Source organism: Mustela lutreola, chromosome 12, assembly GCF_030435805.1.
Source record: "Mustela lutreola isolate mMusLut2 chromosome 12, mMusLut2.pri, whole genome shotgun sequence".
In the NCBI taxonomy this organism is placed as follows: domain Eukaryota; kingdom Metazoa; phylum Chordata; class Mammalia; order Carnivora; family Mustelidae; genus Mustela; species Mustela lutreola.
The window spans coordinates 61,515,716-61,529,639 of NC_081301.1; the positions used below are offsets into that span (position 1 = coordinate 61,515,716).

General features: G+C 35.8%; 1 protein-coding gene across 11 annotated transcripts in view; it reads right to left on the reverse strand.

Moving 5' to 3' along the window:
* The window catches only part of KDM4C (lysine demethylase 4C), a 521,081-nt gene that overhangs the window by 206,634 nt on the left and 300,523 nt on the right, over positions 1-13,924 (reverse strand). For all 11 annotated transcript variants that reach the window (XM_059142108.1, XM_059142109.1, XM_059142111.1 and 8 more), the window contains one exon: positions 659-840. In XM_059142108.1, the coding sequence (XP_058998091.1) occupies positions 659-840 (182 nt within the window). The remainder of the gene's footprint in view (positions 1-658; positions 841-13,924) is intronic.

Genomic DNA, 13,924 nt, shown 5'->3' on the forward strand with positions numbered 1-13,924 from the left:
TATAAAAATATTATATCTTAAAGTAGGTCATAAAGTTCCACCCATACTAGATTCCTGAAGATCACTTTGTCTGAGTTTGTGTTAGAAAATGTGGCCTTCAGTAAGCTAAAATGCCATCAGGATGACATATATGGAATAACACCGATGACAATACTATGCACAGCTAGCTGATGAGGGTGAACTGAACAATCCAGTTTGTATTGAGTCCTGCTATATCTTACACATGTTCCACGTGGGAAGATAAAGAGAAACATTTTAAATGTGGGCACAGAGTTGACAATTATTGAGAGCGATATTTTCAAACACAAAACAGACTAAGGCCAAGTTCCCTCTTTGTAAAACTTCTACTACTGTTAAGCTTTAAGTTCTGTGTTTCTTTCTGAAAAAGGTTGGAACTGCTCCTTGACTGAAATGAACCAAGACTGACAAACGAATCACTTATTTTAAAATGATAAAGCACCCACCACCAGAGAAGTGGCTTTCTAGTAACACTCAAAAATTCTGTATGCTATTCTATAACGGCCATGTAGCTACATAAGTACTGATGTCTCCCATTCCATGTACACACATACCTTACAATGATCCACCTGTGTTTCTACAGCCATACAGAAAGCGCAGCAGTAAAGAAACCTGGCAGTGACCCCGCCACTGTTATTACCTTGTAGTAGGGCATGAGGAGAGCACAGATGGCACAGTGTGGCTCCATTTTGGCCATGGCTGCATTATACTCCTGTTCAGCCACAAAGTTTGGGGACTTTGTCTGCCAAAGGTGGACCAAAGGCTTCGCCCAAGACTCTGTTTCTTCCACTTCCTCCTCAACTGATGGAACCTCAGGCAATTCTTGCAAAACAAGGCACATAAAATGTGAGCATGGGACCCAGAGAAAAACAACCCTGGTTATAAAAGAAGCAAACATTCCAAAGTATCACTGATATTAATGTCAGACAGGAAACCTATTTTATCTTTCAAATACATTCTGAGAGAAGCAGAACAAAATGAATGTCCTTTTTATCCTCTTCATCTTCAAGAGCCAGGTCAGATCTGATGGCCAGACAATGAGCCTCCATTTGAAACCCTCCCCATTCCTGCCAGGAATAACTCCCTCCTTCAATTTCACTACTTCTGTATTCCTACTGCTACTACTAACATCTCCTATGGTAAAATAGCTCATATCTATAAAATTTCCTTCCAGTTAGCAGAGGAATTTGCTGGCCCAATAACTGCCTTACCAATATTTTTAGTTTCCTCACCTAATACTGTATATGGCTTAATAAAAATGTATTAATTGAACTTCATTTAATTAACTTTTGGGTTCAAGAATTCATGACAAATAACATTTACAGAGTAGCTATCATATGCCAAGAAATACACTGCCATTACATGAATATGAAAAATAATTCTTATTCAAATCTTATTTGTTAAGATAATACTCCCAGAGGGTCAAATCTCTTAAACATGTATATCTATTAACATGCAAGAGGCAGAGATCTACTCCACAAAAATATTATTTTACAAAATTTTATAGAAGGACAGAAAAATACAGAAAGACAGAACAGATTAAGAGGAAAAAAGTTCTTAATGCCTATAGTAGCGGACAGTATATCAGAACAGGTGACAGCAATCACAGCTACATCTAGTACTTAACATCTACAGCTGTGACACATTCTAAAACTCCTCACCACTAGCTGTCATAGTCTAACAAATAAACACTGTGGAGCAATGTCCTCAAGTCCCAAGGCACAGGTGTTTCTGTGAATCAGTGTGCTCCAGCCCTTACCTTGTTGACTTACCGATTTTTAAAAAGTCAAAGGAGATTTGTTGAGATGGAAAAATAAGAAGAGCTAAATGAAGCTGAAAAGAACTCAAAAGACATCAAATGCCAACTGAGTGAAAGGGAATGTTCCTGCTTCCATGTTGGCAGTGGTGGTATTATTATTATTACTATTATCAATAATGGAAAATGCTTCGTGCTCAGCCAGGCAGTGTTTAAAAACAAAAAGTAAGAATCTTAGCCTATATTTGCAAGGAAGTAATCTGCCACTAAACAAACACACACTGCTTCCCCCTCAGTCCCCGTACAATACAGAATAAAGGGCTACCTATGAAGACTTAGATTTGACAAATGAAAGACAGGAGTTGAAGAGCTGACCGGGAATTTGAAATACCATTAAGTCCTTAACTCACCTCTCCCACATACATACTAAAAATGGGATCTAAACAAAAAGAAATCCTTTAGGTTTGAACAGCTACTGCCTCTTCCTGACACAAAACAGATTTATCATATCACTTGCTTTATTATAAAAGGTTGAAACACACAAGATAGATGAACACTTTGGCTAGTCATAAGTTAATGTGGGTAGTTCTCAAAACATTTTTAGGAATACAGGAAATACTATTTAGTTCCGAAAGCCCTAACAACAAAAAAGTAAAGGAGGGCAATTTCTAACACGGAAGCCAGACAGGAGGGTGTGGGCAAGCCATGCCAAACCTTGACCTAGAATAGCCTGATTCAAATTCAGCTTTTCTCAAACTTTCTCAACAGACCAGGGAGAGAATCTTGCTCTCCAGATGTCCTTCCCCAAAGATGAGGTTGTACTCTGACCCAACGAGTATTTATCTTATTTGGACAATCTCTGCACCAGAATATATAGTGAACACTCTACTATGTAATCCCATCAATTAAAAGTACCATGACAGCAACACTGTACAGCGCCAAGTACAGGGAACTGTTAGTCCAGAGACCTAGCTTTAAATTCAAACCCTTTGATTCAGAAGGCCTATGGCTTTGGGTAAAACAGATTCTCACATAGTGAGAATTCCCTTCTCACTTACTTCAGAGGGCTTTTTTTGTTTGTTTTAATATTAAAATGAAATACTAAATGTAAAACTTCTTTTTTTTTTAAATCTAAAGTGCCAGACTTCTTTGTAAAGTCTAAAGTGGCATACAACTATATATATTACCGTGTAAAATCCATCCAGTCATCTTGTTTTCATTTGCTCTTTTTATCAATTAAATGCTGCAATACTTTATGAGGCAGAAGAGAGTGCATTTAATCACAAGCATATGATGATTATTCACATTTTAATTTAGCTTTAAAAATCAAAAACACTGGCACATTCTTGAAAGTAAATATTCTTTCTTCCTGAAACTTCTTCATCACCCCCTCCATCTCCAAGAACTCTTGCTTACCAAATTGACCCCTGGCATGTTCAAGGATAGACTAATATGGCTATTGTTTTTCTAGATTTATAACATTCATTTAACTATAAATCTCAATTCTGTAGGGAACCAAGAATGTTGGGGGGAGAGGGAGTCCCTCTGGGATATCTAAAAACGTTCATCAACTCACTACTTCAAATGAAAACTGTCCCTTTAGCAAATATTCCTATTCCTGGTAGCATTTTAATAAACCTTCATCTACTTACATAAAACAAACAAACAAACTTCCACTTCCAATATACAGAAGAGGAAAATATTTTTTCTATTGCAGCTTTTAAATGTTTTGACATTCGGCATCGCTATGCGCAGGAATTTCCTCTCCTCCTCCCTTCTTCAACTAGAGTTGACTAATGAACCTCTAAATGCGTCACTGTACTTTCATTAGTACATGATTATCTCACAACATGATGTATTTTAAAACATGCCATGTAATAGAAATAGATTCTTACATATTTTAAACATCAAATTAGTTCAGGGTGCCTGGGTGGCTCAGTCAGTTAAGCATCCAACTCTTGCTTTCAGCTCAGATCATAATCTTAGGCTTGTGAGGTCCAGTCCCGCATCAGGCTCCAGGCTGGACACAGAGCCTGCTTAAGATTCTCTCTGCCCCTACCCACCATTTCTCTTCCCATAAATAAATGAATGAATGAATGAATGAATGAATATATATTATTTGTATATATGTATATCTGATATGTATGTATATATACATATATGTTTTGATATATATTTGTATATATTTGATATATATGTATATTTATACATATATATCAAATTAGTTCTCACAACATCCTCATAAAAGAGAAGGGCAAGGATAGATATTATCAAACATAAAAAGACATGAACACTATAGGCATTTAATTAATACCAATGTTTTTATTACTAAAATTCTATCCTTTTTATATCAGCATACAAACAATCAGAAGATTGTGCACAGTTCTAAGTCTCATCCTGAATGCCAGTTTGCTGTAGATTCAGGAAAGAGTGAGGCAAATGAAAAATCCTTTGGTATGAGTGCATCAAACTTTGGGAAATGTGTGAAAACACTACCAGCAGTTACTGTATTCCCAACAAGAATGAAAGAAGAGCTAATAGTGTACCAGCGGATCTCAAAGTAAGGTATAGACCTTAAGGTATGTCTCCCAGAGACATACAGCACAATTTCACAAAGTCTGTATAGTCAAAAATACCTTCATTATAACATGAAGACATTATTTGCCTATGTCACCCTGGCAACAATTTTATTAAATCTGTGACAAACATGGGATATATGCATGAAGTACTTCTGCTGCACAATAAAGTTCAATAGTTGTCTTGGGAAAAAGTACATGTGCAATTAGTTGAACTGCAAGTTGAAAAAGCTGTCTCTTTCACAGAAACATCATCTTTACTTGAAAGAATAATTAACAGACAAACTATAGTAAGTCAGACTTGGGTCTGGCAGAAATTTTCATGAAAGTGAACAGAGAAAGCCTGTCATTTTAATAAAAAAAAAAATTCAGAGTATTTGTTGACAGTGGCAAATTGAGCTTATAGTTAACTTAGAATTCTGGAAAATATTTTTTACTATTGTAACCTTGACAGCTTCCCCATACTTAAAGCTGTTTCTGATGGGACTGATGGTGATAATATCAAATATAATTTTTAAATATTATATAAAGAGACCTATACAATTTGGGTATATTTACAAATGCATAATGTTCCAAAATCATGCATGTGTAGAAGGGTTGCTCAAAGTGCAAGACAGACCAGCGAATCTTGAGCTTACTAGAGTACAAAGAGTTCATTGATGTGATTTCAGATTCCACATTGCAACTAATCTTTAAAAAACTAACACATGCCGACTTTGGTGTAATGTCAAAGGAAAATACCTATAATTATCTGAAAAGATAATTAAAATATTTTACCCCTTCCAAGCACATATCTATGTGAAGCTGGACTTTCTTCACATACTTCAACCAGAACATAATGCAGCACACTGAATGTAGAAACAGATACAAGAATCCAATTATTTTCTTTTTTTTTTTTAATTTTATTTATTTATTTGACAGAGAGAGATCACAAGTAGACAGAGAGGCAGGCAGAGAGAGAAAGGGAAGCAGGCTCCCTGCTGAGCAGAGAGCCTGACGCGGGACTCGATCCCAGGACCCTGAGATCATGACCTGAGCCGAAGGCAGTGGCTTAACCCACTGAGCCACCCAGGTGCCCAAGAATCCAATTATTTTCATTAAATCTAATATTAAACACCTTTGGGGAAAAAATGTGAAACAATGCCACTCCTCTCTGATTTTTATGATTGGGGATATTGTTATTTCTTATGAAAATTATAACTATTTATGAATTTATTATTGCTTCTTTTAAATGAATTAATACTTTTTAAATGTTCCCTATTCTAAATTCCAGTCAATAAGTATTGATAAGGTGAACCCATAGAAAGGGAAGGGAAAAAGAAAAAGTGAAAGGACATGAAAAGATCAAATGAAACCTCTTTAGGGTCATCAAAACATTTAAGGACATGGGGTTCCTGAGAACAAAAAGGTTGAGAATCATTAACCCACACATGACTATATAACATTCGTCAAAAATATTAGTACCACAGAGTTACTGCTGAACAAATACAGCCCTAACAAAACTAGTGCAGACTCTGTTCTCATAGCCAGGAAAGAATTTTGTAAACTGCTTTCTTTAATCAATTTGTGATTAAAATCAATTTTGTGATTTACACAAAAAGAAAACAAGTCAGTTCCTTCATTAAGGTCTGCAAGTTTTGTTAGCCATAGTAGGAAACAAATTCTATGTCAATAGAACTTCATTTTCTTTTTTCTTGGTGAGTCATGAAGGCAATCTAAACTCACAAAAATGAGTTGGTGCATTCATGAAGGCAATCTAAACTCACAAAAATGTTCCTGTTACTCTATAGTGAATAAAATACAGTTAAGAAAAGCAGGAGCATAACACAAAGTAGTTCCTTAAATTTACATAAGCTCTTATATAGAATTCGTAGAAGCAGGTTATAACACAGCTCTAGACACCATGTTCTCAAGAACTTTGTCCTGAATAAGGAAATGTAAGCAATGGCTTAGGTGGTCTCCAGTGAAGGATGTCCAGCTCCCTAACAACCACTACTATAATGGGGGAATGGGGAAAAGACATACTACCTTGGATAAATATACTGAAGTAACCTGTTGAAAATGTTACTGCCATAACAAACAAACCTCAATAAATTAAAAAAGACTGAAGTCATACCACACATCTTTTCTGATCACAATGCTATAAAAATAGAAATCAACCACAATAAAAAGTCTGGAAAGACCAAATATACATAGAAGTTAAGGTAACCAGGTAACAAAAAGAGAAATAAGACAGTACCTGGAAACAAATTAATATGAAAACATAACAGTCCAAAACATTCAGGATGCAACAAAAGCAGTTCTAAGGGGGATTTATAGCAATTACAGGCCTACCTCAAGAAGTAAGAAAAAATCTCAAATAAAACACTTAACCTTATACCTAAAGGACCTAGAAAAAGAATTTTAAAAACCTAAAACCAGCAGAAGGAAGGAAATAATAAAAATTAGAGTGGAAGTAAATTATATAGAAACTAAAAATATAGTAGAACAGATCAATGAAACCAGGAACCGGTTCATTAAAAAAATTATAATAAAACTGACAAACCTCTAGCCTGACTTATCAAGAAAAAAAGAGAGGGGACCCAAATAAAGAAAATCACAGATGAGAGCAGAGAAATAACAACCAACACCACAGAAATACAAACAATTATAAAAGAATATTATGAAAAACTATATGCCCACAAATTGGACAACTTAGAAGAAATGGATAAATTCCTAAAAACATATAAACTACCAACACTGAAACAGGAAGAAATAGAAAATTTGAACAGACTGATTACCAGCAAAGAAATTGAATCAGTAGTTAAAAAACTCCCAATAACAAAAGTCTAGGACCAGTGGCTTCACAGCCAAATTCTACCAAATATTTAAAAAACAGTTAAGATGGGTAAGGAGGGCAAATGTTCTGATGAGCACTGGGTGTTATATCGAACTAATGAATCACTGAACACTATATCAAAAACTAATGATGTACTATAAGTCGACTAACTGAACATAATAAAACTGAACATAATAAAAAGAAAACTAATATCTATTAATTTAATAGTCAATATCTATTCTTCCCAAACTATTCCAAAAATAGAAGAGGAAGGAAAACTTCCAAATTCATTCTATGAGGCCAGCATTACCCTGATACCAAACTAGATAAAGACACCAGAAAAAAAGAGTACTGTAGGCCCATATCTCTGATGAACATGGATGCAAAAGTCCCCAACAAAACACTAGCAAACACGATCCAACAATACATTTAAAAACCATTCACCACAACCAAGTGGGATTTATTCCCAGGTTGCAAGCATGATTCAATATTCACAGATCAATCAGTGTGATACATCACATCAATAAGAGAAAGAGTAAGAACCATATGATCATTTCAACAAACACTGAAAAAGCATTTGACAAAGTATAACATCCGTTCATGTTAAAAACCCTCAACAAAGTAGGTTTAGAAGGAACATACCTCAACATAATAAAGGCCATCTATGAAAAAACCACAACTAACATCATTCTCAATGGGGAAAAATGAAAAGCCTTTTCCCGAACATCAGGAACAAGACAAGGATGTCCAGTTTTAGCCCTTTGTTCAACATAGCATTGGAAGTTCTGGTCACACCAATCAGACGACAAAAGTAAGTAAGTAAAACACACTCAAATTGGCAAGGAAGAAGTCAAACTTTCACTATTGAAAGATGATATGATACTCTATGTAGAAAGCCCAAAAGACTTCATCAAAAAACTGCTAGCACTGATAAACAAATTCTGTAGAGTCAGAGGATACAAAATCAATTAGAGAAATCTGTTGCATTTCTATAAACCAATAATGAAGCTGCAGAAAGAAAAATTTAGAAAACAATGTCATTTAAAATTAGAGCAAAAAAAAAAAAAAAAAAAAGATACCTAGGAATAAACCTAACCAAAGAGGTGAAACACCTGTACTCTGAAAATTATAAAACATTGAGGAAAGAAACTGAAGAAGACACAAAGAAATGGAAAGATATTCCATGCTTATGGACTGGGAAAACAAGTATTGTTAAATTGTCTATACTACCCAAAACACTCTACACATTTAATGCAATCCTTATCAAAATACCAACAGCATTTTTCATAGACCTAGAACAAACAATCCTAAAATGTGTATGAAAGCACAAAAGACCTCAAATGGCCAAAGCAACCTTGAAAAAGAAAATGAATGAAACTAAGAAGAAAGGAAGAAAGAAAGAAAGAAAGAAAGAAGGAGGGAGGGAGGAAGGAGAGAGGGAAGGAAAGAAGAAGAAAAGAAAACCTGGAGGCATCATAATTCTAGACTTCAAGTCATATTACAAAGTTGTAGTAATCAAAACAGTATGGTACTGCCACAAAAAAATAGATACAGAGATCAAAAGAACAGAGCAGAAAGCCCAGAAATAAATCCACAATTACATAGTCAATTAATGTCAGACAAATCAGGAAGAATATCCAACGGGAAAAAGTCTCTTCAACAAATGGTGCTGGAAAACTGGACAGCAACATTCAAAAAAATGAATCACTTTCTTACACCATACACAAAAATAAATTGAAAATGGATTAAATTCCTAAATGTAAGACCCAATATTATAAAAATCCTAGAGCACAGGTAGTAACGTCTCTGACATCAGCCATAGCAATGTGTTTCTAGATAGGTCCTCTAAGGAAAGGGAAATGAAAGCAAAAATAAACTATTGGTGCAACACAAAATAAAAAGCTTCTGCACAGCAAATAATCAATAAAACTAAAAGGTAACCTATAGAATGGGAAAAGATATCTGCAAATGTATTAGCCCTCAGGGAGATTCAAATTAAAACCACATTGAGATATCACCTTACACCAGTTAGAATGGCCAAAATTAACAAAACAGGAAACAACATGTGTTGGAGAGGATGTGGAGAAAGGGGAACCCTCTTACACTGTTGGTGGGAATGCAAGTTGGTGCAGCCTCTTTGGAGAGCAGTGTGGAGATTCCTCAAGAAATTAAAAATAAAGCTTCCCTATGACCCTGCAATTGCACTCCTGGGTATTTACCCCAAGGATACAGACGTCGTGAAAATAAGGGCCATCTGTACCCCAATGTTTATAGCAGCAGTGGCCACGGTCGCCAAACTATGGAAAAAACCAAGATGCCCGTCAACGGACGAATGGATAAGGAAGATGTGGTCCATATACACTATGGAGTACTATGCCTCCATCAAAAAGGACAAATACCCAACTTTTGTAGCAACATGGACGGGACTGGAAGAGATTATGCTGAGTGAAATAAGTCAAGCAGAGAGAGTCAATTATCATATGGTTTCACTTATTTGTGGAGCATAACAAATATCATAGAGGACAAGGGGTGTTAGAGAGGAGAAGGGAGTTGGGGGAAATTGGAAGGGGAGGTGAATCACGAGAGACTATGGACTCTGAAAAACAATCTGAGGGGTTTGAAGTGGCGGGGGGGTGGGAGGTTGGGGTACAAGGTGGTGGGTATTATAGAGGGCACGGATTGCATGGAGCACTGGGTGTGGTGAAAAAATAATGAATACTGTTTTTCTGAAAATAAATAAATTGAAAATTTTTTTAAAAAAAGATAAAAATAGAACTATCCTAAGATCCAGCAATCACACTACTAGGTATTTACCCAAAGGATAGAAAAATACTGATTCAAAAGGACATATGTATCCCAATATTAATAGCAGCATTATGAACAATAGCCATATTATGGAAAGAGCCCAAATGTCATCAACTGATGAATGGATAAAGAAGTTGTAGTATATATATATACACAATGGACTATCACGCGGCCATTAAACAAATGGAATCTTGCCATTTGCACCAATGTGGATGGAGCTAGAGTGTATTACACTAAGCAAAATAAGTCAGAGAAAGACAAATACCATATGGGTTCACTCATATATGGAATTTAAAAAACAAAGGAGCAAAAGAGAGAAAAAGGAGAGAAAGAGGCAAACCAAAAAACAGATTCTTAACTATAGAGAAAAAAATGATGGTTCCCAGGGAGGATGGGTCAAATGAGTGATAGGGATTAAGGAGTGCACTTGTTATGATGAGCACCTGGTGATGTATGGAGTTGTTGAATCTCTATACTGTACACTTGAAACCAACACAACAACAGTATGCTAACTAACTGGAATTAAAATAAAACTTACAAAATTAAAAATTAGGGGCACCTGGTTGGCTTAGTCAGTTGAGCATGCAAGTCTTGATTTTGGGGTCATGAGTTCAAGCCCCATTTTGAGTACAGGAATTACCAACATGGGTAATGTTTTTAAAAATTAAAAATCAAAAAAATGAAAAAATAAAATTTTTCTGACTTATACCTAAGAAAGCAAACTATACCTCTAATTCTGAATATTTCTGGCAGAAATAAAAGCTCATGGAGAAACGTAGTATAGATAGATATGCACACAGAAGAATTAAGAGGTAAACCAAGAGTATTTGATTTACATAACAGCACTAAGAGACAACTACACTTCTGCCACTTAGATAAAATCACAATAAGCAGCCTCTCATAGGCAGCTTGCTTACAACTCACCCCATCCTTCAGCAGTGTATCTTAAAAACATCTTCAAAATAATCCTCTATGTTTGCTGTTAAAATCATACTTGCTGTGATACTGTGATATAAAAAGAAAATATTTGGTCTTTGATCCAGTTCCTGACAGAAAGCTTCCAAAATTTTAGGAATTTCCTAAATGATATGGATGAGAAGAGCACCACTGGGTGAAATATTTGGTCTCAGTTTCTAGTTCCTGACACAAGAGCTTCTAAGACTCCTGGAATCTTAGAATTGATAAAAGTGTCTTGCATGCTAATAAGAAGACTGACTGGTGGCTGGGGGCCCCCAGATAGCTCCAGGATGGGGGAAGGTTACTAGAAAGCCCAAGGGATGATTAGAGGGTGGGCATTTCAGCCCCACCTCTGACCTTGGTGAAGGGGAGAGGGGCAGGAGATTAAGTTAAATTGCCAATTGATGATGTTTTATTCAACCATGTGGACAATCAAGCCCCCATAAAAGCCATACATGCAAAATCAACTAAGTTCCTAAAAATAATAATCAAAACCATAAAAGTCCTAGAAGAACAGGCAATAATGTTTTTGACATTGGCCATAGTAACATTTTTCTAGATAGGTGTCCTGAGGCAAGGGAAACAAAAGCAAAACATAAACTATTAGAACTCCATCAAAATAAAAAGCTTCTACCCAGCAAAAGAAACAATCAACAAAACTAAAAGATAACTTGCTGAATGAAAGAAGTATTTGCAAATGACATCTAATAAAGAGTTAGCGTCCAAAATAAAGAACTTATAAAACACCCATAACCCATAACACAATTAACACATATAATCCTATTGAACACCCATAACACAAATAATCCAATTAAAAAATGGGCAGAACACATAAACAGACATTTCTTCAAGGAAGACATCCAGATGGTCAACAGACACAGGAAAAGATTCTCAACATAACTTATCATCAGGGAAATGCAAATAAAAAGTACAATGAGCTATATCACCTCACACCTGCCAGAAAGGCTAAAATCAAAACCCAAGAAACAAGTGTTGGTGAGGATGTGGAAAAAGGAACCCTCACACACTGTTGGTGGGAATCAAACTGATGCAGCTACTCTAGGAAAACAGTATAGAGATTTCTCAAAAAATTAAAAATAGAATTAACACATGATCTAGTAATTCTTCTACTGAATATTTACCCAAAGGATATGAAAACACTAATTTGAAAAGATATATGCACCCCTATGTTTATTGCAGCATTATTTACAATAGCCAAAATATGGAAGAAGGACAAGTGTCCATGGATAGATGAATGGATAAAGAAGTTGTGGTATACACACACACACACACACACACACACACACACACACACACAGGAATACTACTCAGTCATTAAAAAGAGAATGAAATCTTGCCATTTGCGATGATATGGATGGATCTAGAGAATATAATGGTAAGTGAAATAAGTCAGTCTGAGAAAGAGAAATACCATATGATTTCATTCATATGTGAAGTTCTTACCTATAGAAAACAAACTGATGATTATCAGAGGGGAGGGAGGGAGGTGGGAAAATGTGTGAAATAGGTGATGGAGATTAAGAGTACACTTATCATGATGAGCACTCAGTAATGTACAGAATATTATACACCTGAAACTAAATAACACTGTACATTAGCTATACTTGAATTCAAATACAAAAATAAAATCTTGAACAACAGGGTTCAGAGAGCTTCAGGGCATGAAGGCATGAATGCTCCGCACTTACTCCCCCATCCCATACCTTGCCTTGTACACTCCTTCTTTTTGGCTGTTCCTGAGTTGTAAACCAGTGAACGTCAAGTGTTTCCCTGAGTTCTGTAAGCCATTCCAGCAAATGATCAAACCTGAGAAGGGAGTTATGGGAAACCCCAGACTTTATAGCACACTGATCAGGGGTAAAGACTTGAAATTGGTGTCTAAAGTGGAGGCATCTTGTGGCACTGAGCCCTTAATTTGTGAGGGCTGTGTTGACTCTGCGTTGTTAGTATCAAAAATGAACTAAATTGTAGGACACCCAACTGGTGTTTGGGGAGTTAAGGAAATCACCTCACTGGGAAAAATGACCCACACATTTGCTGTCAGAATTATTTGCACTTGGAGTACTGGCCCTCTCCTCTAGACCATAAACAATGTTGTTTTTCAAAGATTGACTCCAGTCACAAAGGGATAACTAGAATGTGTCTTGTCAGTATGTAACTATAAAGTCTGAGGGCCAGTAGCACATCTGATGCTGGCTATTTAAATGAGCATAAGATTTTCTAAATTGCAAGGTTCCCCAAAATGTTATATGAAATACCAGCCACAATACTGGTGCTACCCATTACTACAGAAGAACTAGGGCTTCAACAGATGATGGCTCCTTCCCTTCTAGGTCTCCAGCATTTACCTAGAGTCTGCATAATCTTTGCAAACATCATCCAGAAAATTATCTAAAATATATGCCCTCAATATTAAATTTTAACATGACAAGACAAATTGGAACAGGAAGGGCCAATCTACATAGGTACCCAATTACCTCTTACTATATAAACATTTCTATCAAAAGATCCATGTTTTCAGAGAAAAAAAAAAGCCTTTATTCTGCCATTCATTCAAAAACATCACTAAATATTATCTATGATAATAAAAAAGATTAATCTCCTTTACAAAAGGACCCCCCCCAAAAGTGCTCATTTAGAAATATATAAATAAATTATGGCGTGGCCATATTATGTCATCATTAGAAAGGATATTTTGTGGGGGTTTTTTTGTTTGTTTTTAACTAGGCTCCATGCCTAGCATGCGGCCCAGTGCAAGGCTTGAACTCACAGCCCTGAGATCAAGACCTGAGCTGAGCTCAAGAGTCAGGCCTTTAACCAACTGAACTACTCAGGTACCCCTAAAATGGGTAGAGAGCATTACTGAAATATAATAAATATGAATACATATATAACATAATATTAAAGGAATATTCCATTAATAAATTTAAAATATACATACAAAACTATATGACGTTAATTCCGTAAAATACA